The sequence below is a fragment of the Lottia gigantea genome (assembly GCF_000327385.1).
Source record: "Lottia gigantea unplaced genomic scaffold LOTGIsca_176, whole genome shotgun sequence".
NCBI lineage: Eukaryota > Metazoa > Mollusca > Gastropoda > Lottiidae > Lottia > Lottia gigantea.
The window spans coordinates 265868-293641 of record NW_008708241.1 but is presented as its reverse complement, the minus strand read 5'-3'; the positions used below and the strand labels follow the sequence as shown (position 1 = coordinate 293641).

Genomic DNA, 27774 nt, shown 5'->3' with positions numbered 1-27774 from the left:
ACATCTTTAGCTTATATACTTAAGTCAAATTTATTTTTAATTCTTGGGCTTTGATAATAAAAGCTGTATTAAAATTGTCTCATGTTCAATTTTTAGAATATGTTTACATTAACTATGAATGAAAGATTCAATGCTGATGGTGGATTTATAGGTGAGAAGATTTTTACTATAACCTGTTTAAAGGCTTTCGAAAGAAAGGCTGGCAACTTTTACTGAATCATGAAGGCAATAGAGTTTTACATCCTACTTTTCTGCACCTGGTCGGGCTAATGAACATAGCAGCGTCATGCAGTGTTCAACTTGAAAACTTCTGCCAGGACAGTTTCATTAGCCTACTCTTTACAGATTTCCAACTAACAAGGGAACGTGAATGTGCATAACCTGTAACTAAATTGAATCAGTTATTTTTGTGCAATCTGATTGGTCCAGAACTAATTTCATAACCAATTAAATCTAGTGAAAAATATGGGCTTCCCGATCATGAGTCATTTGAAATTTTGTAGGCATAATAGAATGGATATTGTATTGTTGTAGGCATAATAGTGTGGATATTGTATTTTTGTAGGCATGATAGAATGGATATTGTTATTTTTGTAGGCATAATAGAATGGATATTGTATTGTTGTAGGCATAATAGTGTGGATATTGTATTTTTGTAGGCATAATAGAATGGATATTGTATTGTTGTAGGCATAATAGTGTGGATATTGTATTTTTGTAGGCATAATAGAATGGATATTGTTTTGATGTAGGCATAATAGAATGGATATTGTAATTTTGTAGGCATAATAGAATGAATATTGTATTTTTGTAGTCATAATAGAATGGATTTTGTATTTTTGTAGGCATAATAGAATGGATATTGTATTGTTGTAGGCATAATAGTGTGGATATTGTATTTTTGTAGGCATAATAAAATGGATAATGTATTTTTGTAGTCATAATAGAATGGATAATGTATTTTTGTAGGCATAATAGAATGGATATTGTTTTGATGTAGGCATAATAGAATGGATATTGTAATTTTGTAGGCATAATAGAATGGATATTGTATTTTTGTAGTCATAATAGAATGGATTTTGTATTTTTGTAGGCATAATAGAATGGATATTGTATTGTTGTAGGCATAATAGTGTGGATTTTGTATTTTTGTAGGCATAATAGAATGGATATTGTATTGTTGTAGGCATAATAGTGTGGATATTGTATTTTTGTAGGCATAATAGAATGGATATTGTTTTGATGTAGGCATAATAGAATGGATATTGTAATTTTGTAGGCATAATAGAATGGATATTGTATTTTTGTAGTCATAATAGAATGGATTTTGTATTTTTGTAGTCATAATAGAATGGATATTGTTATTTTTGTAGGCATAATAGAATGGATATTGTATTGTTGTAGGCATAATAGAATGGATATTGTTTTGATGTAGGCATAATAGAATGGATATTGTATTGTTGTAGGCATAATAGTGTGGATATTGTATTTTTGTAGGCATAATAGTGTGGATATTGTATTTTTGTAGGCATAATAGAATGGATATTGTTTTGATGTAGGCATAATAGAATGGATATTGTTTTGATGTAGGCATAATAGAATGGATATTGTTATCTTTGTAGGCATAATAGAATGGATATTGGGGATAAGAACAGGATCATGGATGGGATTTCTAACTAGATCAGTTTTGGAGAATGCTACATCCTATGAGGAAGCCAGACTAATGTTAACTAAAGAAGAAATGTTGGCTCCAGCTTACTTTATATTAGGTGGACTAAAACCAGGAGAGGTTAATTTAATTATTATTAATAGATAATTACTAAGTTTTTTGGATTTATCAGATTATATAAGGATCCTGTCATTTATGACACCAGTTATATCTACTGATGAATATATGTTCTTATTGACCAAGTTTGAAATTTTATGTTCATTCTAAGACGTAGTATCACTTTAAAGTGTTTGCTCTATTTCTAGGCCTGTGTTATAACTAGAGCTAGAGAATCTACTATAGATGTTTGGGAAATGCCCTCTGCTGGGGGATGGTATATCCTAGAAACTAACTATGACCATTGGAAGGCTCCATTATTTCTAGATGACAGACGGACACCAGCTAATAATTGTATGAAAAACATGACTCAAAGTGTAAGAAGACAAAATGTTTTGTTAGAGAAGCAAAAGAAAAAATATCTATAAACATCTAGAAACATAAACACAAGCAACAAAAAGACTGTGAACAATATGGCTGCAGATGTAACTACAGGGCTATTTTTGGCTGTATTTACTCAAGTAAATACAGCCAAAAATAGCCCTATAGTTACATCTGCAGCCAGATAGTCAGATCTGAATCAGTTATTTCAAGTAAACTTGTGTTCACAGGTTCTAATTTGGAGATATTTTAGGTACCTTTTTGGTAAAGAACACAGAGGGCTCTGTAGTTTTTGCAAACATATAATCCAATCAAATTACTGCATTTACAAACTACTGTAATGCAAGAAAAAAATGTCCAATGATGTCAAGGTATTAGACATAGTTCGTAATGCCTTGACATTGTGAATCTGGCAAAATACGTTCAACTGGAAACACGATAACTCTGCTTTTCTGTGCTTTACTCAAATAACAAGGCCAAGCTTGGCAATATAAAAGAACACAATTTCCCTAGTTCTAGGTTTATTATTTATTTTGAATCTTTTTATGTTTTAGGGTGTATCAATAAAGGGTTTATTTAATGTACTCAATTCAAAACCTGTCTTAAATAAGGTGAGATCTTCTAACTTTATTCAAATGTTCCAATTATCTTCAGAAATGTGTTAATTTAGATCAATGGACTTGGAAATTGTTATTTCGCTTGGAAGCTCAATATGATCACTCGAGATTTCATGTACCCACAAATAAGGTAAAACTGTTGAAATGTTATGGTCCGATTTTAGAGTATTTATCTTTAACAATTATTCCTTAAATTTAGAAGACAATACGATCGATAATTAAATCAAAATATTTTTGATTAAAAGTACTTCATTACCATGAATTAACCTCTGCCTCTGAGGATAAATCTACAAACTTTGTGCTCAAGAAATGACCTCTATATATAAGCACTATATTATTGAAATATCAATGCTTTCCTTTTTGTGTTTTCAAAAATGTGTGTTAACTAAAGCAAAACAATATTTTTCAGCTTACTACATACACAGCTTTGATGCAGGTTGATACAGGACATTTGGAAACTTACATAGCTAACTGTACAGATCCTTGTTTTCCTTGGTAACCATCACTGTCAACTTCTCTTGGTTTTTGGTCAAGGAGTAAAAACGTCAACTTTAGCTATATGCTGTACTTTCAAAATAAAAATTTGATGATATACAATTAAATAAAATTGTTTTGATTATTTTTGGCAATCAACAAAATGAAATTAATGTGATTTTCAATTTTCTTATTTGTTTTTTTCACATCATTTAGATAATAGAGCACAATTAGGTTTTTTTCTGATATTCTTTTGTCTCTAGAGTAATCTAACAAGTTTTCTACCACAGTCCTGTTTTAATGACTTTAATTTAAACCAATCAACATGTTTCATCCAGGAGCATTTTTTTAATAACACGGAAGATACATTGAAGATAGTGATTGTGATTAATATTTATTATGATGTGAAACATGAATTCAGTTTTAACTGTAAATAATTTTAATCTCTCTAAGTGCTGCAGGGAACTGAAATGGAATTTTAACAGACGAAAAGGGAATATTAAGTAAAAAAAACCTTTAGTACTGTAACTATGTGCATTTGAATATTATTGATATATGTTAAAAATTTTGATTTATTGTTATTTTTATATTATTGTTGCCACCTTTAGTTATATTTTTAGTTTTGTATATATTGAAAACAATGTTAAAAACTCATTTTTTATGACAAACAGTTACTTTTAAGTTTTAAATGATTTAATTTTTATTTGAATATTATTTTGAAATTATTTAATGTATATCGTCAGATGGTATTATATTTTTATCTGTTTGAGGAATTTGCTGCTTAATTTTGAACCATTCTACTTTTTATACGCCCACACGTAAGATGGGCGTATATTGTAATCACCCCGTCGGTCCGTCGGTCCGTTCACATTTGGCTCGTGCTCACTCTACAGGCTACAATTGTTTACAGATTCTTTTGATTTTTAATTTGTATGTCAATGTCATTATGAAGATGATCCCTATCGATTTTCGCAATGATCGGATAATATTTCACCAAAATATCGTGTCTGACTTGACGTTCACTCTATTAGCTATATTGTTAAACCCTGTAGTCACTAAAGACTGTTTAATCATTTCTGACAGCTGCCAGTGGGCGTATGTTACCTTGCCTGGCAAGCTATCTTTTAGTTTTCCTATAGGCAGGAAATTCAGTATGAACTCTGACTGAATATTTACAGAGATGTTTCCCTATGATCTGTTTTGGACTGTTGTCATCACAGAAATGTCTTGGAATTTTGAATGGTGTGAAATTAATCAGTTAATTCCTTCTTTTAATATTACAAGGCCACAGAACTGCTGTTCCTTGTTGCGTAATTTATAAATTTATTTACATTCTTGTTGATTTTATACTGCAGTCTTTGATTTTAATCAATTTTTTTATAAGCTATCGTGTCTTATTATATCCAGTTAGAGCTATTCTTCCTCTACTAAAATATTTTTTGGATTTGTGGCTTATAAACTACAATTTGCTTTCATAATTTCAAGAGTTTGCTGCTAATAATATCTCAGTAAAAATAAAGACCAATCAAATTTTGTTTCTGTCCACAAAGTACAAAAATTGTATCAACATTATTGTTTAAATTAACAGCAGATATGTTGGGCTGAATGCACAAATTAAGTGGCCTCATTATAGAGGTTCTACTGTAATGTGTTGGCTGGTTTTGCTTGTCATAAAATATGGCCGCCTATATCAAAAACATGTTTACGGCAATATTCAAGAAGAAATACCTTGTATACTTGATTGATTTATTGAATTAGAAATCAATTTATAGACGATAATGAGACAAAAGACTAAACTTGTTTTAAAATATTTTATACACCGCACAATTCTTTATTTATTATTGTCTTAAGCGACTATATAATGTAAACAAGACCTTTGACCAGAGAGGAATAAACGTTTTTTGAGGTTGAGATATACGTGAGTGTTTTATAGAAATGTACTGTATGTCAGCTATTTCCACGATTGACACAAGACTGACTAATGGCTGCAGTATAGCTAGAACGATCTTTGCAATAAATCATTTTGTAACAAGTCAAAATACTCAAAGATTTTACTTTATCATTTTATGGAAAACTGAAACTGCCAAAATGTAGTTGACATACATTTTGAGTAAAACTGCAAATGTCATGATTATATTGATAGCCAAGTGGGTAGGACATACAGAAATAATGATATTAGGTTCAATGCAATATGCGATAGTCAATATTTTGCCAGATGACATGTAACTGTAAGCCTGTCAGTTAGTGTGAAAAGAGCGAGCATGCCATGCATTGTAAATGATGCATGTCAAAGTAGACATAACTTATAAGCTTACTTCAAGGAGTTCAAATTATATAAAGAGCATACAAGCCTTTCCCTCTTACAGGGTTCTCCTTCAAGAAAATCTGAAAAAATGAATTGATTTGATGCATTCTGACACGTTTTGGGGAAAAAGCGTTAAATCTTGTGTGTGTACTAATGGGGATATAGACCATTTATCTAGGGGAAAGCCTTTTTAAGAATTAGAAGCTCTCAAACGCTATTTGAGACAAAACATTTCCTGATGAAATATCTTTAGATTATAATGGAGACTGACAAAGAAATAATTGATTTTGATTAAATTGGTGACACATCAAACTTGTCCCACTTGAGGATATGCCCCTGTGGTTGAAAACCTACACTCTGAAACCATTGTTTTTATCCTGGTAAAATATGCAATTATCACGTCACTTTGTTTATAAAACAGAATTATAGAAGAACAATTTTAAAATGGCAGCAAGGCAGCTCCCTAAAACAATGAGAAAAATTGTAGCATTCCAGTTCAGTCCTAAATTCAGAGAGTCAACAAAGATAACAGAAGTACCGGTACCAACTCCTGGACCTTCAGAGGTGTTAGTCAGAAATAGGTATGTTACCCCATTTAAAGATGTCAAAGATGGTAGTTAACTTAATAAATTTGGCCTCATGACAAGAAACTTTTGATTAATTGGTGTTTTTAATGAATCATCATTCATTCTTAATCATCAAAAAAAGACTTTTTGACCTTTCTTGATCGGTCATTGGAATTGGAATTATGAATTAATTATGGACATGTGAGACAAACTTGTATTTTTCCAAGTCATTAGAACACCTCTACTTTCTATTCATATAAGTGTTAGCATTTTCATTTTCATAAATGAAAATAAGGGAACCCATCTTGATTAACAGCAATATTGGGTATAGCCCAAATACAATTCAATTCCTGTCAGGCAGCATGTACATGTCTGGATAAACAAAAAAGACTTTTTGACCTTTCTTGAAAGGTCACTCATTAGAATTCTGCTGGTAATTCTCTTCTAATTTAGCTAATTATGAATTAATTATGGACATGTGAGACAAACTGGTATTATTCCAAGTCATTCGAACACTTCTACTTTCTATTTGTATAAGTATTAGCATTTTCATTTTCATAAAAGAAAATAAGGGAACCCATCTTTAATTGTTCCTATGTTAGAAAAAATAAATTATATTTTTTTTTTTTGTGTAAATGATATAGAATGATAAACTGAATATATATGCTTCCTGGCCCTGAATTCTCGAAACGATCTTAGCGTTAGGATGTCCTAGAATCAATGTTAGAAGATAAGACCTAAGACATCCTAGCGCTAAGATCGTTTCCGGAATATGGGGCCTGAGTTTTGATAATAAGATAAATCATTTGCTTTCAAATGTAGAACATGGAATGACGCAATCATGATGGCCTTGAATTGTGACAGTGATTGAACTTGGAACTCCCAAATGATAGGATAGAGATCGTGTTAAATTGTAGTTGTATATTATAGATATGTTGGTATAAATGCCTCTGATATAAACTATACTGCTGGACGATATGATCAAACATTAAAACTACCTTTTGATACAGGTTTTGAGGTAAGCTTTAACTTATCTTATTGGTAATAATAAATAATAATAAATAATAATAAATAAATCACGATTCAGTTTACATGGTATCACGCCATTTTGATTGGATAACAGCGGTCACGTGAATTCATTTTATATCTGTGTAAACCGAATGTAAATCTAAGCTCCGCCCCTTATCAGACTACTTTTATCATTGAGTCTGATTGACGTGGCCACTAACTACACAGCGTCTAGTAAATCTAGTAATAAATCAAAATAAATCAAAATAAATCATAATAAATCATCATCATCATCATCATCATCATCATCTAGGCTAAAAAGCCTTTCTTACATCATATAATTTCTGTTATGTCAGGATTTTGTACCATCCCAATGTAATTATCATCATCATCACCATCATCATCATCATCATCTATTAGGCTAAAAGGCCTTTCTTACATCATATAATTTTTGTTGTGTCAGGATTTTGTACCATCCCAATCGAATCATCATCATCATCATCTATTAGGCTAAAAAACCTTTCTTGCATCTTATAATTTCTGTTGTGTCAGGATTTTGTACCATCCCAATCTAATCATCATCATCATCATCATCTATTAGGCTAAAAAGCCTTTCTTACATCATATAATTTCTGTTGTACCATCCCAATCTAATCATCTGTAATCTAACATCTTCTTTGTTACAGTTATTGGTTTCAAGTAATTTTCTTTTATCTATCCTCTGTTGTTATTATATGCACATCTGATCTTTAATCATGATTGTTATTGTTATATCCCTTTATGGCTTCTATTGTTTTATCTATATAATATCTTGTGTTGTTTGGTTGTTAATTACAATCCAACTACCAACTACTACGACCAAGTTGTTAATTACTTGATAATGTTACCTGTATGTGTTTCGAAACCTAGTATGTAATAAACCTAGAAGTAGTATATCTATATATCTTGTGTTCTTAATATTTACCTTCCTGCTTCTATATGTCTTACAAAAATGATCTCAATCGAATGCTTGATGTGTCTTGTTTTTTATATTTTGATAGGGTATTGGTGAAGTAGTTGGAGTAGGAGATGGCAGTAAATTGAAAATAGGTCAAACTGTTATTTATTTAAATTATGGAGCTTTTTCAGAATATAAGGTATCTTCAGTAATTTTTAGTCATCCTATGAAAATACTTGGTTTTGCTGGATTGAGTAGTTAGGGAAACTGTTTTCTCTAATATACTGATTCATACCAGAGTCGTAAGGCATAGCCAATAAACTAGATCTTGAAGTCTTGTACATAGCTATTATTAGTTGTAAACAAGAAAGGGCATGATATTCTTACGAATCTCTGCAATTGGACTTAATGAGAGTCCACAATCATTACTGATAATGTTTTTTGTGTTATTTTTTGCAGACAGTTAAAAATGTGATACCATTACCTAGCTTAAAGGCTGAATTTTTACCATTAATATTAAGTGGATTGACTGCATCTATTAGTCTAGATAAGGTATGTTTTAGGTGCTATTGTCATAGAATGTTATGAGGGGTAGGGTATAAATTAAACGACATAGCTTACATCTTTAAACTTGGCCAAAATGTGTTTATATTCATCTGTGGACTTGGCTGGTGTCATAACTATACAACAGAGGTCCTCCCCTCTATAATACGATATATCCATAAAACTACATTATTGAACAAGTGGTTGCTTAGCAAGATACGCCCACTTTCAAAGTCTCTATTGAGTTCACAAAAAACAAATTTTGATGCGTCAAGGGCAATAACTCAAAAACATTCATCGAAAGATAGCCAAATTAGAACTTGTCTAAGATCTCATCACTATAAATTATCACATTCAATTTCATTTAAATCGTAGTCTCTATTGTGTTCACAAACACATTTTGACGCATTTTTCCTAAGTCAAGGGCAATAACTCAAAAAACCATTCATCGAAAGATAGCCAAATTAGAACTTGTCCAAGATCTCATCATTATAAATATTCACACCAAATTTCATTTAAATCGGATGAAAACTGTAGCCTCTATTGTGTTCGCAAACCAATTGTAGACTGACGGACCGAGACGGCGACAATATACAACCACATTATAATGTGGGCGTATAAAAGCGCTTATTATATTTGAAATGTTTGTTGATAATTCCAAAGTTTAATGGATTTATCAAGAGATTTTGATAGGATAGTTATGACACCGGGTAAGATCACTGATGAATTTATATTTTTAATATCCAGGCCCCGTATTCTCCAAACGATCTTAGAGCAAGGATGTCCTAGAATCAATGTTAAAAAATAAGAACCTAGGACATCCTAGTGCTAAAATCAATTCGAGAATACATGGCCTGGTTTGGGACTTAAATTTTATATTCATTTTAACAGATGATAGTTCTTTGATATTGCTAACTGAAATCAACTGTGCAAAAAAATGTGTTATGATTGTTGTAGGTTGGTGAAATAAAATCTGGCGAAACAGTACTAGTTACAGGTAAACAGACTTATATCTCAAAATGTTGTATAAACAGTAGCTTGAACTTTCCTGGCAACACTTCATAGATAGACAGAAAATTATCAAATAATGCGAAGATTGAGGATGTCACAGACATATTTGAGCTTGAATGACAAGCAGGTTTTTCTTGTATAGGACATGTCCTCAAAATGTCCTCATGGGTCCATTGGGTAGCAGATGTGTTTTAGAAGGACATATTTAGAAAATGTCCTCATGGGACCATTGGGTAGCAGACATGTTTTAGATTTGGAAGGACATATTTAGAAAATGTCCTCATGGGTCCATTGGGTGACAGAAATGTTTTAACTTTGGAAGAATTGTCTAGAAAATGTCCTGCCAGGCATATTGGTTAGCAGACATGTTTTAGATTGGGAAGAACATGTTAAGAAAATGTCCTTATGGATCCATTGGGTCGCAGATTAATTGGAAGAAGTGTCTTGAAAATGTCCTAATGGGCTCACTGAGTGACTTTTTGATACACAGTGAAAATAGATCAAATTACCATCTTAATTGGGGGATTAATTAATCAGGCAATGATAATATTATTATGTGATGAGATTAATGCGTGTTACCGGCAATTAAAATGCAAGTAATGATAGATATGTTGATATATGGTAATATATGAGAATTTGGACATTGAAAATGGTAGGTCCTGTGAAAATTTGGTCAAGAAAAAACCAAAAAACCGGTAGAATTGGATATCCTGTCGGTAGAGCAGTAGACAACATGCAAAAGCGGTAGAAACCCAACAACATCGGTAGATTACACATGTATGGATACACTCCATGTGTCAGCATGTGTTGGTATGTGTTGGTATGTGCTACTAACTTGTGAAGGATAAATGCTAAGCACTGCTTTTACAAATGAATTTTACATCTTGATTTTTATGACTTTATTTCCAGCTGCTGCAGGAGGAACTGGTCAATTTGCTGTGAGTATTTAAAAGACATATTGATCGCTTCACTCAAATTCAGTTATCTGTATCACTTTTCATAATTAAAATTCAAAGTCTGCTTCTTCCACAAATAATGAAATTAACTTATTCTTTCAATGTGTTAATAGCAATCTCACATACAGATATTTCCTGTCATATGATATCATTGGTAACTGTGCTTGAGAGTGATGTCTGTTTTACCATTGATAGGTTCAATGGGCTAAAAATGCTGGTTGTCACGTGATTGGTACATGCTCAAGTGATGAAAAAGTAGATTTTTTAAAGGTAAGATATGTATATAAGTTCTCTTGTCTGGACGAATTGTTCTATTTCTGTAAATGTGTATGTGCCCAAGATGATTTTTAAAAAGATATAAAAGTCATTTCAAAAACAGTCAGAAACACCTGACGTCCTTGTAAAAGTCACCTTTCCACAATATGGATGGAGGAGCATAAGTGTATTATAAAAATAGGGAGGGAAAAGTCAGTTCAAGATGTTATAACATAAAACTTGATTTTAGAGTATTGGTTGTGATAGACCTATCAATTATAAAACTACATTGTATTATAGAGTATTGGTTGTGATTGACCTATTATCAATAATAAAACTACATTGTAGTATAGAGTATGGTTGTGATTGACCTATCAATAATAAAGCTTTACATTGTATTATAGAGTATAGAGTATTGGTTGTGATGGACCTATTGTCTATAAACCTGATTGTACATTATATTATATAGTATTTGGCTGTGATTGACCATGAATTAAAAAACTGTACATTGTATTATAGAGTATAGAGTATTGGTTGTGATGGACCTATTGTCTATAAACCTGATTGTACATTATATTATATAGTATTTGGCTGTGATTGACCATCAATTAAAAAACTGTACATTGTATTATAGAGTGTTGGTTGTGATCGACCTATTGTCTATGAACCTGATTGTACATTATATTATGTAGTATTTGGCTGTGATTGACCATCAATTATAAAACTGTACATTGTATTATAGAGTATTGGTTGTGATCGACCTATCAATTATAAAACTGAAGTATTAAAAGATGTTCTGAAAGCTGAATATCCTGTAAGTTTGTCTTGTATTTTAATTTGTGTTCTTATCCAAATGCTTGAAGGGGAGATAACATTGAATGTCCAATTTTGAGTTGCATTATGTAGCAAAAGTAACTAACTTATATGGGAATTAGATATCAATATTCTGAATATTTTAGTTGGAATTGATATAAGTTTCAATGAATATGTGACTAAAATTGTGTTTTTAGAAAGGTATAGATGTTATATATGAATCTATTGGTGGAGAAATGTTCGATACGTGTGTAAACAGGTTAGTTATTCTTGTCGATAAATAAACTTCAATAACTGTTAAAGGTAGACTTAATACCTGATATGTGTATAATCTATAATCTATATTTATTATTTCAGCTTATTGGGAATCTATTATGTATATTTATTACTTCAGTCTATTGGGTATCTATAATCTATATTTATTATTTCATTCTATTGGGTATATATCTGTAATCTAAATTTATTATTTCAGTCTATTTGGTGTATATCTCCAATCTATGTTTATTATTTGGGTATCTATAATATTTAATGTATATTTATTATTTCAGTTTATTGGGAATCTATTATCTATAATAGTCTAATGGGTATATATCTTTAATGTATATTTATTATTTCAGTTTATGGGTATCTATAATCTATATTTATTATTTCAGTCTATCTATAATCTGTATTTATTATTTCAGTCTTATGGGTATACATCTATAATGTATATTTATTATTTCAGTCTATCTATAATCTATATTTATTATTTCAGTTTATTGGGAATCTATAATGTATATTTATTTTTTCAGTCTATCAATAATCTGTATTTATTATTTCAGTTTATTGGGAATCTATTATCTGTATTTAGTATTTCAGTCGATCTATAATCTATATTTATTATTTCAGTTTATTGGGAATCTATAATGTATATTTATTTTTTCAGTCTATCTATAATCTATATTTATTGTTTCAGTCTATTTGGTATCTATAATCTGTATTTATTATTTTCAGTCTATATATAATGTATATTTATTATTTCAGTTGATTGGGAATCTATTATCTATATTTATTATTTCAGTGTATCTATAATCTATATTTATTATTTCAGTTTATTGGGCATCTATTATCTTTATTTATTATTTCAGTTTATTGGGAATTTATTATCTTTATTTATTATTTCAGTCTATCTATAATGTATATTTATTATTTCAGTTTATTGGGAATCTATTATCTTTATTTATTATTTCAGTCTATCTATAATGTATATTTATTATTTCAGTTTATTGGGAATTTATTATCTTTATTTATTATTTTAGTCTATCTATAATGTATATTTATTATTTCAGTTTATTGGGAATTTATTATCTTTATTTATTATTTTAGTCTATCTATAATGTATATTTATTATTTCAGTTTATTGGGAATCTATTATCTTTATTTATATTATTTCAGTCAATCTATAATGTATATTTATTATTTCAGTTTATTGGGAATTTATTATCTTTATTTATTATTTTAGTCTATCTACAATGTATATTTATTACTTCAGTTTATTGGGAATTTATTATCTTTATTTATTATTTTAGTCTATCTATAATGTATATTTATTATTTCAGTTTATTGGGAATCTATTATCTTTATTTATTATTTCAGTCTATCTATACTCTATATTTATTATTTCAGTCTATTGGGTATCTATAATCTATATATATTATTTCAGTCTAATGGGTATATATCTATAATCTATATTTATTATTTCAGTTTATTGGGAATCTCTTATCTATATTTATTATTTCAGTCTATCTATTATCTGTATTTATTATTTCAGTTTATTGGGTATCTATAATCTATATTTATTATTTCAGTTTATTGGGTATCTATAATCTATATTTATTATTTCAGTCTAGCAGTTAAGGGTAGACTAATTATTATTGGGTATATATCAGGATATGAAACACAAAAAGGTTTTACACCATCCAGATTAGCAACTTTACCTCAAAAGGTCAGTTATAGAGTTTGGTGAACTTTCTTTAAATTTCAGCTCTGTTCACGGCAGGTTAATGCCTTTGAATTTTATATCCTACTTTTCTGCGTCCAGATCTGCTATTAAAGACAGAAAATGTCTTGGAGTGTGCAATGAGGAGAATTTTTCTAAACTGGTATTGGTTAACCCTTTTTTATTCTCATTTGTCAAGAAAGCTTTACTGACTTAAAGGGATTGTAAAGATTTTTTCTAACATTTTTATGTGTATCAGGGACATTGATAGCATCAATTTGCACTATTCCAATTTTTCATCAGATGTTTATGGTTCCTGCAATCCCACTAAAACTAAGTGATTGATGACGTCACTAATCTTGAAAGCCTAATATGATCAGCATATTTCGTGATTAGTGATGTCATCAAACACTAAGTTTTAGTGGAGTAACAGGAACCACAGACATCTGATGAAAAATTGGAATAGTGCAAATAGATGCTATCAATGTCCCCGATCTACATAACAAATTTAGAAAACCTCTTTACAATCCCTTTAATGCCATTGATAATTAATGCCTATAAGGTATATGTGTTTGTATTTCTCTAGCTCCTACCTATATCAGCCAGTGTAAGAGGGTTTTTCCTATTTAACTGGAGTAAAGATTATAGTGAATATATGATGAAATTAATACAGTTATTAGCTGAAAATAAAATAATGAGTGTAGTAGATAATGGGCAATCAGTTAAACCTGGTGGTTTTAAAGGTCTAGATGATATATCTGACGCCATAGAGGTGAGTTTTTGGTAGTAACTGAATTTAGTAGCGGCTCCAAATATTACAATTTTTTTTTAGTGGAAATGCACATTTTTTTTATTGTAGAAATGTAATTAAATTGATAAAAGCTCTCAAATTGCATAAAAATGCATGATTTAACCTCTTTATTCACAAAAAATTTTCTCCCCTGCCTAACCCCTAGAATGGAATCGAAAAAAATTCCTAAGTTCTGCAGTTGCCACTTATTGCCTGCTACAGTGCTTGTGTACTTAAATTCTCATTTCAAACAACAACAGCAATAACCCATATTCAATATAGTGTAGTGGACTTTGGGGCTTTTCTTAAAGATGGGTTTCCCGATTTTTTAGTGTCAAATTAAGCAAACTATTTGATTAATTGGTGTTTCTAATGAATTATCATGTATTCTTAATCATATCATTATGTTCTTATTGTATATAATTAAGTGTTTTAACCAATCATTACTGTCCGTGTATGTACAGTCTGGATAAACAAAAAAAAACTTTTTGACCTTTTTTGATCGGTCACTCATTAGCTCATAATGAATTAGTAATGGACATGTGAGTCAAACTGGTATTTTTCCAAGTCATTAGAACACCTCTACTTTCTATTAATTTAAGCATTTTCATTTTCATAAATGAAAATAAGGGAACCCATCTTTAATTTCTTTTTGAGTAATTATTAACAAGTTTGGTCAAAATTCCATAAGGATTGTTTTTTTTATCTTCCAGTACATGTACAGTGGTAAAAATAAAGGTAAAATAGTAGTTGAAATACCTGAAAAGCTCAACAGTCAGCTATAAAGCAGTAGTAAATAATACCAAACAATATCTATAGAAATAAAAATGGTGCCAAAAATTAGTTTGCTCTATACAATTACGCAAGTTTGTTTTTCGAATAATTAACAGAATAAGTGCCTTGTGTTTTAATGGTTGGTTTTACACTTTATGATCAAATTTAGAACACTTTTTATTTGAATAATTTGTTTCAAGGAATGATAAGCATTCATTCCTTATATGGATATAACTTCAAAATTGTTTGTATTCAAGAACATCATTATAATAAGAATGATAATCATTGTGATTCCTGTCAATCATTTGTTTCTTTAATTCATTTACCCTTTTTTGGCATTAAGGGGTGTGTCATGATTTCTGTTAAGGTGTAGGAGGTCATATCCATATTACTCATAGTTGTACATGTAATTATAATGGTGTAAATATATTTTGTTAAAATTTAATTTGTATTAAAAATTGTGAATTAATAGACATCCTTTTTTTTCTACATAGAAATATTCCTAGAAATAGCTAATATTGGTCTTAATTCATTTTTGTTCATCCGTGCATTAGTGACTAAGGTTATATAATTATGATAAATATTACCATTTTGGATCTGGTTTTATCTATATACCAATCTATGGTCTGAGCAAAGTAACAAATTTTTTGAATTTTCTCTTATATTTTATGAGAATTGGAATAACAGTCTTAAAATAGTATTGATAGTCTTAGAATGAATTTGTGTTGATAAAAATATAATTGTGTGTAAATTTACATTGAAAAGAACCATATTTCTCTTCTAAAAATTTCAACCCAAAAGTCAAAAATTTTGGCTGAAAATTGTCCTTTAGGCTCTGTGAAATGATTTAGCTTTAGCATTGGCATTTATGGTTTAAAGAGAATTCCATCGTTCAAAGATTTAAATTAATGAGATGAAAGTTATATATAAGATCTTTGCGAAATTCAATTTATTGAATGATATGTTCAGATGAATTTTACCTACGCACATATCTGAGAAACGACAGGTTAAGTCCATTTTCTTGCTGTTGATCATCACATAGGCTATTCATTCATATGACATCGCCATCATATTCAATGGATAACGTAATTTGTGTTATGAAAATCGCTTTCAGTGTCCCAAATACGAGGCGTTAATAAGGTTTATAATACAGCAAAAATATCAAAACAAGTCTGATTCAAGCCATAATCACACGTAAACTGGATAATAAATAAATGCATATTGTCCAACAGAAAAAATCAGAATCAGGGAAAGGATGCAAATAATGTTACTGAGCAGTTTCAATAAATATGTTCTATCAACTTTATTATTATCATTGATATATCCTGCATGCATTTCTTCAATTTAAAGGGACAGGTCTGCCATTATTTTTTACCAATCATACTTTAGTCTCAAATTTTTTTTAGCTGAGCCAATCAGTAATAATCACACACCGTCAAAATCTGAGCCTTCAAATCCATGTGTGTCCAGATTTATTTGCGTTTGAATGTTAAAATGACGACTCGTCAATTTAAGATACTCTGTGATATATAGATAAGACATAAATAGAAATAGTGAGTAAAATTCCTAGTTTGAGATATTCTTAAGGAATTATGCGATTTTTGTACATTTCTAGTACTTCTGAAGACTATTTATATATGTTCAAGACTAATATCAACCCCCCAAAATGGCGCACCTGTCCCTTTGACATAAAAAGCTTGGTGTACATAGATTCTAAAACTACAAATTTTAATAAAAATTGCCATAAACTGCTCACAATTCAATCTGGACTTCATTAATGACATATTTACAGGTGAGGTGTCCACACCTGCACAGTTGGTAAAACAAGAAATAATTTGGCAGTTTTTAGAACTGCAAGAGTTCCTGGAGAGTCTTCTTCACAAAGTCAAGCTATTACGATTTACTTATACCTTGACTGTAATAGTTATCTTTCTTGTATCATGGATTGTAAGCTAGCGAATACAGCCAATCAGAGTCCTCGAAAAAAAAAGGCAGTGAACACAAATCCACAAGGTTTACAGCCTTTCTGTCAAGAACTCTTATTGGCTGTATACAGTGGTGTACAATCCAATCAAATCGCTGCATTCAGTGATACAAGTATAGTGGCTATTGCAGTCAAGGTATAAGTATGAAGTTCATAATAGCTTGACATTGTGAATATGTGGGAGAGCAAGCATACTATGTCTTGCTATTAGATATTCATTTCATTGGAGCACACAGTGTTCAAATTATGAAGTAAAATGACTAACACACTGTCAGGAGTTGGCTTCTTGTTGTTGTTGTTTAGTTTTAGTAGATTCTTGTTTGGCTGCTTGCTGATCTTTTAAAAACTGCATGACTTCCGGAGACTTCATCAAAGCCTGAAATAATAATAACTGGGATTGTAAAAATTGTCTAGACACCCTAGATACAACACAGGCAATTTAAAGGGATTGTAAAAGGTTTTCCTAAAGATGGGTTTCCTTATTTTTTAGTGTCAAATTAAGCAAACTATTTGATTAATTTGTGTTTCTTATGAATTATCATGTATTCTTAATCATATCATTATGTTCTTATTGCATTTAATTAAGAGTTTTGACCAATCATAAATTTCATAGGAATTCTGCTGGTAATTCTTTTCTATTTTAGCTAATTATGAATTAATTATAGATATGTGAGACAAACTGGTATTTTTCAAGTCATTAGAACACCTCTACTTTCTATTCATATAAGTATTAGCATTTTCATATATGAAAATACGGGAACCCATCTTTAACCATGCAGTCTAAGCTTTATTTTTCTTAAAGAAGTTAATAATGTGTAAAATTGTTTGATGACATCACTAAATATGCTTGTCATCAAACACTTAGTTTCAATGGAAATGGAACAATCCAATCAAATTGCTCCATTTACAAACTTGTGATACAAGAAAGGTGGCTATTGTAGTCAAGGTATAAGACAAAGTTCCTCATAGCTAGACATTGCTTTAAGGAATGAGAGTGAACCTACCATTTTTTTTTCTGTAAGAACCTCATCTAATAAGCTCAGTTTAAAAGTATTATCAACAGGATGTATATCACTGGTAAATATTGGTAAACCTTCACGGCATGGTGAGACATTAAAATCACCCTACAAAATAATAACATACAAATTACAAACTGGAGTTACATTCTACAGCTCTACAGATTGTGATAGTGGAATTGGCAAATGAGGGTATTTTTAATAGGACAGACAAAAGTATTTGTGGGCTTATTTCAATTTCCACAGTCAAATGAAATGAATTGCATCCTACTTTACCGGATAATGAAGGTGGGAGGCGCCATGCATGGTGCAATGAGGGAAATTATGCCAGTACAGCAGCATTAGCCTGATCTTTTTCGATTTCCAGTGGGGTCACTTTTTTTTGTCCAATCCAAACGGCAAGACCCCTTTGCCATGTCAGCCCCTCTTACCTGCATCACTGACAGGGGGAAACCAGATTGAAATATCTAAAGGTATTATATGTAGACCTATGCTGGGATTGAACCCTGGTCAGTGAAGAAGCTTCTAAGTCACTGAGCCACCACATCTCTCAATTTCCACAGACAAAGGCTCTTCAAAGTTCACAGTCTAAAGCAGGCATTGTCTTATCCAAACCATGGATCATTTCTTGACTGAGGTCTTAGGTCTTAAAGATATAAAACAAGTTCAACCTTACCTCACTTCGACTGTGTCTGCCTTGGCTACTAGAAGGCGTTTTAGATTGTCTCCCTTTCCGTGAGCTACTTGATTTCTCACTACCACGACCAGTACTGGAACCAGCTCTCTGTCTTGAGCTACTTTTTCTTTGGGCCTTTTTCTTACCCTCAGTTTGACAGGTCAATTGTCCATTCATTTGAGTTTGTGAATTATTTTGAGAAAAATCTCCACTGTGCACTGAATTGTTTGTTTCAAGTTTATAGTGGTCAACGCCATCTTGGAATAATTGTCTCATTTCTTCCTCGTCACAATCCGAGATATTAATTATATCTTCAGCCATTTTGCAGAAGTAAATACACTGCTACTGAAATACAGAAAAAGTTATTTGTGGTACTGATTATGGAGTTTTAACAAGAGTTACCACCCTTTGTCCATTTTGGGTTTTCAGCAACAGAGATTGACTTTAATAAGATACATAATATATTGAAGAATGCTTTGAAATTTCTCAATTTGCGGAAGCAGTCTCCTTATTTTAAATTTCAAAAAAGTTTAGAAACAACAGTGAACAAATTATTTCCTTAAAGTTGGGTTTCCTTATTTTTTTAGTGTCAAATTAAGTGAACTTCATTAATTGGTGTTTGTAATGAATTAGCATGTATTCTTAATCACAACATTATGTTCTTATTGCATATAATTAAGAGTTTTAACCAATCATAAATGCCCACATATGAACAGTCTGGATAAACAAATAAAAAAATTTATTTTTTGACCTTTCTTGATCATTAGAATTCTGCTAGAAATTCTCTTCTAATTTAGCTAATTATGAATTACTTATAGACATGTGAGACAAACTGGTATTTTTCCAAGTCATTAGAACACCTCTACATTTAATTCATTTAAGTATTTGCTTGTTCATTTTCATTAATGAAAATAAGGGAACCCATCATTAACTAATCATCTATAGGTTAGGTCATGTGAACATTTTATAAAATTTTATGGAATGGAAATACCCATCTTCACAATATCAAGCTGTTATGAACTTAATAAGTCTAACAACTTGACAACATCAGACACTTCTATTCATTGCATATCTGTAAACGAACCAATTTGATTGGATTGTACGCTACCAAATAGAGCCAATCGGAGCCCTTGAGAAAAAGATTGTATACAAAATAGATGCACGTACAACTACGATGCATTGTGAATTATTTTTGTGCTTTCTAACAAGGCATTTGATTGGCTTTACATATCCAAAACCATCTAGGGAGAAAATAAAAATCATTTATTGTCAACAAGTGGGCTACCTTCCAATTTTTTCAACCAAGAAAAGTGACTTATGATGTCAAGGTATAAGACAGAGTTTCTAATAACTTGACATTGTGAGATTTGATAAGATAGGAAATACCAGATTACATTAAATCAACAACTACAAAAGAATAGTTAGTCCTATGGGTTTTTTATGAGCATAAAATATTCATGAATATGACATTAATGACAAAAAGAGATCTCGGTCTACATCAAGCCTGTACCTTGACGGGATAGGTACAAAAAGCATAACATAATAATATAATATCACACTATCAATATGAGTCAAGTAGAAGCTCATAAATAATAATAACTCAATAGGAAACTTGAAGAGAAATTTAATATGCTTCATGATTGAATTAGAATGAATTTTCACTACTTGATCAATAGCCACTGTGAACATCAGGGTACATCTTTGCAGTTTTATACCTTGACTGCAATAACTACTTTTCTTGTTTCACACAATACAATGATTTGATTGGATTGTATGCCAGAGAATATAGCCAATCAGAGCATAAACCTTATGGTTTATAGTTAACAATCTTTCTGGAAAAGGACTCTGATTGGATTATTCACTAGAATACAATCCAATCAAATTGCTACATTGAGAAACTACCATAATAAAAGAAATGTGGCTTTTGAAGTCTTGACGCTTTGAATATGATCAGGGTATGACTCTAAATATCAACATGAGCAGTACATATTATTGAGAGGTAGAACTAATATTGAAAACAACTGTACCACTTAACTATATTGTGTTGATAACTACTTGAACTACCTTAAAAAAAAGATAGTGGACCACAGCCATATATGCCCACCACAGCATGCGGATGGTAAATATTCAAGATTTTGGGGCAAGGGCAATAACTCTGCTTCTAACGATCGAAAATAGCTCAAATTCGAAATTCATTTTATGTATGTGTATACACATACCAAATTTCATTTGATTCCATCAAAAAATCTAGTTTTTAGAGCGTTTACAAGCAAATGTTGACGGACGGACGGACGGGCAGGGGTGCCGACAATATACTTCCACATAGAGAGATGTGGGCGTACAAAAATAGACTGGTCATGTTTATATTTTCGATCTGACCCTAAAGATTATGAATAACTTTGCTCAATATGCTGGATTTAAAATTTCCAAATTATTTGAAATAACAAGATTTTTTTTTTAGACAAAATATATGTGAAATGCATACACTCTTCGGTCTTCAATTTGCAAAGTTCCGATTTGCCATGTTTTCTGTTACTAGAGAAAAGCATGATCAGATTATGACACAAAAATTGCTAATATCCAACCAAACCAAACATTTCCTGCATATATTGACATCAATATCTTGAAAAGTTTCTCTGGAATTACAGGAATCCTCAGAAAATCAAAAAAAAAATCTGTTGAGTTGCATTATAATCAGACTGCAATTCTCTCTAAAAACTACATGAGGCATGCCTTATTTCAGGTAAGGATCTAGCATATCATATGAAGTAGATAAAAATCTTACCAAGTTTGCCCTGAGTTTGTATTACTAGTGTTATATCTATCAATTTATGCCAAAGCTAATTCCTTCTTCACTGGAGGTACAACTTCTTCACTGGAAGAAAAATCTTCCTGAAAGAATAAAATCAATTCAAATGGATAAGACTTAAGTCTAATTACAATCATGGAAGTGTATATAGGACACAGGTGCCTCTAATTGAGTGCTTCTCAACAGGGCAGGAATCCCTCGCCAAGGAAGGAATTGGAAAGAATATGGGGAAGAATTATTGCCAAGGGAGGAAATGGGGAGGAATCGTTAGACCAAAGAGGCAAGGTAAGCTACAACTGAAATTTACATCAGTTACCCTGGACATAAAGAAAATTGTGAACCCTAGGGTCACATTGAAACATTAGGCCATAGAGTAACATTGAAACATTCGGCCCTAGGATCACATTGAAACAATGGCCCAAAGGTGACATTGAAACAATCATCCCTAGGGTCACATTGAAACATTCGGCCATGGGATCACATTGAAACATTCGGCCCTAGGGTCACATAGAAACAATCGGCCCTAGGGTCATATTGAAACATTCGGCCCTAGGGTCACTTTGAAACATTCGCCCCAGAGTCACGTTGAAACATACAGCCCTACGGTCACATTAAAATATTCGGCCCTAGTATCACATTGAAACATTCGGCCCTGGGATCACATTGAACTATCTCGATATGTGGAGTATGATTTTATATCAATTCATGGTTAATCGTTGAATACATTATTCGAGTATAGTACGTTTCAAAATGACTGATTTTTGTAGGGAAAAAATAGATTTGGAAGATCTCTTCTGGGGAAGAATGATCTCACTGACGTTGAGATGCTTTGCTCTAGTCGATTTCATATGAAACAAATATTTATCAGTATCAACAGACAAATAATACACGAAAATAAAACTTCTTTAGAATGAACAAAATCTAACATAAGTTAGCAACTATTGAAATTAGATTACAATTTCGTATCTTTTTTGCTTTCTGATATTATTTAGTCCAGATGGTAATCTAACAAGCTCTACCAAAGGTCCGTCCGAATGGTAGTATTTTTTAACTAATCAAAGCATAGAAGCTGTTTCTTAATAGAATAAGGAATTGTTGGATATCTTAGACTCTTTGGGTTTCCCATAATTCCTTGTTATAAAAAAACTTTGATTGGTTGAAAATTCTACCTCTGGGACAGGCCTTTGCTAGAAAACTATTCAGATTACAATGTAGACTAAAAATATAACAAAATAAAAAAGATACGAAATTGCAATTTAATTTCAATTTGATTTAGAGTCTGTAAGACATGAGAGGAGTCTGCAGAAACTACCAGTATATCATAAAAGATCAACTTACTGGATCATAAATTACTTTGATTAATAAAGAACAACTTGGGCATTTTGCAACATCTTCACCATTTTCTAATTCTTCCTGTAAAAACAATGAGTGAGTGAAGATAGATCTAGGCTGGGAACAAAATGTTATGAAACATAAATAATATATGTATAATGTACCCAGGGTACAAAACAATAGTACCCCAATCGAGAAGTTTTACGTCCTACTTATCCCTGTAAGTAGAGTATAGCACATGCTATCCAGCTGACAATGACGCGCAAGGATGTTTTGAATGATAACTTAAAAGTTATTTGATAATTAAAACTGTCAAAATCTTCCAAATTCCAAATCATTATCTATTTATGATGAAACTTAATGAAATATTATTGGAGTTTCAATTCAAATTAAAATGCAAGTTTCTATGTAATAGTTAGAAGAATAAACCTGATGACAGAAATATCACTGATCAGAGTCAACTAATTCTCGACTCGTGTTGAATGATCATAATACAAAAGCCCTGATTATTTTACAATAATAACAAATCATAAATAATAAACACAACATCACAAGTGATAAAACCATTCAAAAAATGAATTATACCTTAGAAATTTCAAATTTATCACCACAAGGACATGGATAATAATATGTTTCGGTTTCTTCGTCATATTCCATGTCCTCAATTTCTATTTCATCGTGATATATTGACATAATGATAATGAATGACTAAAACCATATTTTTCTTCAACACGTGAACGCCATTTTAGCGGAAGTCGGATTTGAGTTATCTGCCCCTGTTTTTTTTTGTCTAAACGCCCAATATACTCGGACAGTTCGCCCCAATCAAACCTACTTCGCCCCATTAAGAGATCCAAGGACATAGGCTTTTACTAATTATCAATTTTATGAAAATGGAAGCGCGCTTCGTTATCTCTCAAACCAAATTCATATTTAGAAACTCCCTTTCACCATTTGACAGTATTGTTTGCTTACAGCCAAGATTTGCTTGATTCCAAATGAGATTTTTTTTATAAATTGTTATTTTTTGATCGCAAATCATCCGCCTATCATGTCAAACTAGCTTTAATGACTGTGATTTACACAATGGAACAATTCTTTAGTACAAATGGATACAAACGTTCTGAATAAGGGATAATATGTACGGCCCTTTAGTCATTTGAATAAATTTTAAATTTTGTTATCATTACCTCTGAAGACTATTCAATCGGATCATAATTGACTCTTCTCACGGCATAATCAAGACTGATCGGATTTCATTCTTTTGTGTGGTCTATTCATTATTACTAACAAAATCTAAGGCGTTCCTTGATCCTTATTCATATTACTTAAGATCTTGAAGCCTTAAATATCAAATTTGTATGGGACTAATAATGTTATCTTTTAGTCCGCCTATTTTTAGAAATTATTCAAATATATCATCTGATTAGGCTATAGCACTATATTCAATAACTATTTGTATTCCGTGCGACCAAAAGAGGTTAGTCCGAAAATCTGTTCAAGTAAAAGGCTTTTTAATTCTATTGAGTGGGTATACTTACTTAAGGGTCATAGTTTGTCATTTTCGGGGGTTGATTTAGGTGTTAATAGTCTTTAGAACTACTAGACACAAAAGGAAATCGCATAATTCCTTCAAATATACTTCTAACTAGAAATTTCACTTTCTTTATCTATATGTCATTTTATATGGCGGAGTATTAAGAAAAGAAGAGTCGTCATTTTATCTTTCAAAAACTATACTAGAAACAACCAAGAATCGCATAATCCCTACCAATATAATTCTATTTAGAAATTTCACTTTCTTTATCTATGTAATATGTCCTTTTATATGGCAGAGTATTAAGAAAAGAGGAGTCGTCATTTTAACTTTCAGACACGGATTCAAAGTATTCAAATAAGATTTCCCGGAGCATCCAATTCCAAATTGTACTGTCACTAGCTTCAATTATATAAGCCATTACTTATTTTATATTTTTTAGTGTCAAATTAAGCAAACTATTTGATTAATTGTTGTTTCTAATGAATTATCGTGTATTCTTAATCATATCATTATGTTCTTATTGTATGTAATTAAGAGTTATAACCAATCATAAATGTCCATGTATGTACAGTATGGATCACAACAAAAAAAAGACTTTTTGACCTTTTTTGATCGGTCACTCATTGGAATTCTTCGGGTAATTCTCTTCTAATTTAGTTAATTATGAATTAATTATGGACATATGAGACAAACTGGTATTATTCCAAGTCTTAGAACACCTCTACTTTCTATTCATAAGATTATTAGCATTTTCATCTTTAATGGACTTCAATATCAATATTGGGATGATATTGTAATTGTTTTTCAGGTTGCGGTTTTGTTTTATGTGCTTTTTGTCGGACTACAGTGTAGCTTTGGTCTAATGTGAGTTTTTATAATCATTGAATTGACCTTCAACATTACAACTACTCGAGTTTGGCCAACTCCACCCTAAACAAGGATACCTAATACCTTTTTATTTCCTCAATCTGTACACTCCAGTGCTCTGTGCCGTTTCTCTTTAAAATTCGCCCTCTAGTGTCCATCACACGATAACGGCGACCTACTGACTATAGATCCCATTGTTCAGGCCTTACAAAATATTTGCTTTTAATCCCTTAATGATGTTTGATTAATTCGTGCAAGTTACTTTTTGATCTCTCGTGCCAGTCATTTGATTGTTAAAAGGACCTCTAATGAACTGAAGCGAAATGGAGTTTTACATCCTACAGGGGGGCATCGCACCCTGAAACTAAACAGATTTGATCAGTATAAGTAGCTTTGCTAGGCATTTCCCGTGTAGAAATCTTCTCGCCAGGGCGAGCAATTAAATGAATTAGTTTTCATACGGTCATTTAGCAATCACTTGGACTTGAAAAAGAAGGCATTTGCCTATTACATCAAGGGTTGAAATGTATAGCAGGCTCCAATTCCTTCAAAAATCAATATGCCAAAGCCTTCAGTTCGTTTCAATCAAACTTTGGTTCTCAGTTAAGAAAAAATGAAATGAAATGAATGGAGTTTTACGTTCTGCTCTTCTGCACCATGTGGGCTAATGAAGACGGGCAACGCCATGCAGGGTACAATGAGGGAAATTTTGCCAGGACAGCGGCATTAGCCTGGTCTTTTTCGACTTCCAACTGTCGAGGGATCTTTAACGGGCATAGCCTATAGCACACGGGGCCTCGGTTTATTGTCCCCTCCGAACAACTAGACGCTTTTTCCAGGGGGAAAACTGGGTTGAAAAATCCGAAGGTTTTATCTCGACCTATGCCGGGATTGAACCCTGGACCTTCAGGATAGCGAGCAAGCGTCTAACTCACTAAGCCACCGCGGCTCCCGGTTCTCACTTAAGAGGCTCTGCAATTTTTTCAAAGGATGGTTAACAATTAGTGTCTTCCAATTTCTCTAGCACTGGTGAATATTTTAACTATTCCACTACAATTCATAATCTATGACGCCATTTGGTCGCAGTAATGTTACAAATCTCCCAAAATCAATTTTCAAACGACCTTCACAAAGAGTAGAAAAATGTCGAAAGCAAAGGTTAGATGGTCCACAAAGACAACATTAGTAATAGAAAAAGGGTAAAAATGTAACAAGTTTTAGTTACTAAATCATTGATGTAATGACTACACATTCTACTGTTGAGTTACATCAGTACTTTTGTTAAAGTTGGGGTCCTTGTACTTTCGAACATATTTTTTGTTATGGTGTCTGTGGTTTGCCATTAACATACAGACTGCTGGTGTTCATAAAGCAAAAATGTGTAATTATTACATTCTGATCCGTCGCATGCCCTCTCTCTCCCCCTATTGCTCCGCCACTGTTAAGTATTACAGCAATTCATCGAAACCATGCGTTACCACATCTTCACTATTACGTACTGCGTCTAATACCTTGACTGCAATAGCCATGGTTTTGTATCACGAAATGCAATGATTTCATTGGATTGTACATCAGCAAATACACCCAATTATAAACTGTAAATATAATGGCTGATTGTTTACAGAATTTCTGTCGAGGTCTCTGATTGGCTGTATTGGCTAACATATAATCCAATCATATCGCTGCATTAACAAATTTCCGTGATACAAGAAAGGTGGATATTGTAGTCAAGGTATAAGACGTAGTTAGTAATAGCTTGACATTGTGAAGATTGCGTTACCACAGAAAAACCTCATGAATAACACCTACAGTTCTAAACTCTATTAATGCATTGTTCACTAGTAATAAGAAATCTTATATGTAAAATTTCAAAAAATTAAAAATATTTATATATAACGATGCAGCGAAGAGGAAAATGTTGACATCAAATTACAAAAATTTAATTTTGGGGTGTGCTATGCTCCATTAACTTGTAAATATGATTTTGGGGGCCGAACAAACTAGACTGTTTGTACTTGGTTCGAAATCCCAGCGGGGAATCGCGTGAAGAATGCTTTTTATCGGAATTTAAGCGTAAAGATGATATATTACTTCCTTTGATATCTATATCGTTTATTTAAACTCATTAAGGAAGGTGTCGTGTGCAAATTCTGTATGATTTTGAATTATTCTACCGCATTGACTCGACCGAAAGAATTCGTCTTTATCAACCTTCTTACAGCAACGTTATACGAAGTATTGAGAATATTAGATCTCAACCCTGAAACCATACCAATTATCCCAATAAGTCAGTCTAGCCCCTATTTGCCTACCCCAAAGATCCAGGAGGCTGACGCCACCACTGAGCAAGGCCAAAAAAATCCATCTTTAAGGCGCT

General features: G+C 31.7%; 3 protein-coding genes across 3 annotated transcripts in view; 2 read left to right on the top strand and 1 right to left on the bottom strand.

Annotated features, from left to right (window-relative positions):
• The window catches only part of LOTGIDRAFT_142206 (hypothetical protein), a gene marked incomplete at both ends in the record, with an annotated part of 6369 nt that extends 3107 nt beyond the window's left edge, over positions 1–3262 (top strand). Inside the window, 5 exons of the mRNA XM_009051969.1 lie at positions 97–151; positions 1623–1789; positions 1975–2142; positions 2701–2757; positions 3173–3262. Of these exons, the coding sequence (XP_009050217.1) occupies positions 97–151; positions 1623–1789; positions 1975–2142; positions 2701–2757; positions 3173–3262 (537 nt within the window). The remainder of the gene's footprint in view (positions 1–96; positions 152–1622; positions 1790–1974; positions 2143–2700; positions 2758–3172) is intronic.
• Positions 3263–5099: 1837 nt separating this feature from the next.
• Positions 5100–15631, top strand: LOTGIDRAFT_201415 (hypothetical protein). Its single transcript, XM_009051968.1, has 13 exons — positions 5100–5155; positions 5964–6123; positions 7039–7126; positions 8157–8252; positions 8513–8605; positions 9554–9593; positions 10517–10545; positions 10759–10833; positions 11561–11632; positions 11829–11890; positions 13516–13615; positions 14196–14381; positions 15113–15631. Exons 2-13 carry the CDS (start codon positions 5987–5989, stop codon positions 15182–15184), a joined length of 1050 nt encoding a protein of 349 aa, XP_009050216.1. The 5' UTR covers positions 5100–5155; positions 5964–5986; the 3' UTR covers positions 15185–15631.
• A 1094-nt stretch (positions 15632–16725) lies between these two features.
• Positions 16726–23732, bottom strand: LOTGIDRAFT_238912 (hypothetical protein). Its single transcript, XM_009051967.1, has 6 exons — positions 23576–23732; positions 22997–23071; positions 21635–21741; positions 18850–19191; positions 18162–18281; positions 16726–17533 (listed from the first exon to the last, which is right to left on the bottom strand). The coding sequence occupies exons 4-6, from the start codon at positions 19168–19170 to the stop codon at positions 17429–17431; spliced, it is 546 nt and encodes a 181-aa protein (XP_009050215.1). The 5' UTR covers positions 19171–19191; positions 21635–21741; positions 22997–23071; positions 23576–23732; the 3' UTR covers positions 16726–17428.
• Between the last annotated feature and the right edge of the window lie 4042 nt (positions 23733–27774).

Excerpts from the sequence above, each read along its gene's own strand:
- LOTGIDRAFT_201415 (XM_009051968.1), top strand. The coding sequence starts at position 5,987 with ATGGCAGCAAGGCAGCTCCCTAAAACAATGAGAAAAATTGTAGCATTC. Across the intron at positions 11,633-11,828 it reads TTCTGAAAGCTGAATATCCT|AAAGGTATAGATGTTATATA; the intron begins GTAAGTTTGTCT and ends TTGTGTTTTTAG. Across the intron at positions 11,891-13,515 it reads TTCGATACGTGTGTAAACAG|TCTAGCAGTTAAGGGTAGAC; the intron begins GTTAGTTATTCT and ends TTATTATTTCAG.
- LOTGIDRAFT_238912 (XM_009051967.1), bottom strand. The coding sequence starts at position 19,170 with ATGGCTGAAGATATAATTAATATCTCGGATTGTGACGAGGAAGAAATG. Across the intron at positions 18,282-18,849 it reads GCAGACACAGTCGAAGTGAG|GGTGATTTTAATGTCTCACC; the intron begins GTAAGGTTGAAC and ends ATTATTTTGTAG. Across the intron at positions 17,534-18,161 it reads TTCTTACAGAAAAAAAAATG|GCTTTGATGAAGTCTCCGGA; the intron begins GTAGGTTCACTC and ends TTATTATTTCAG.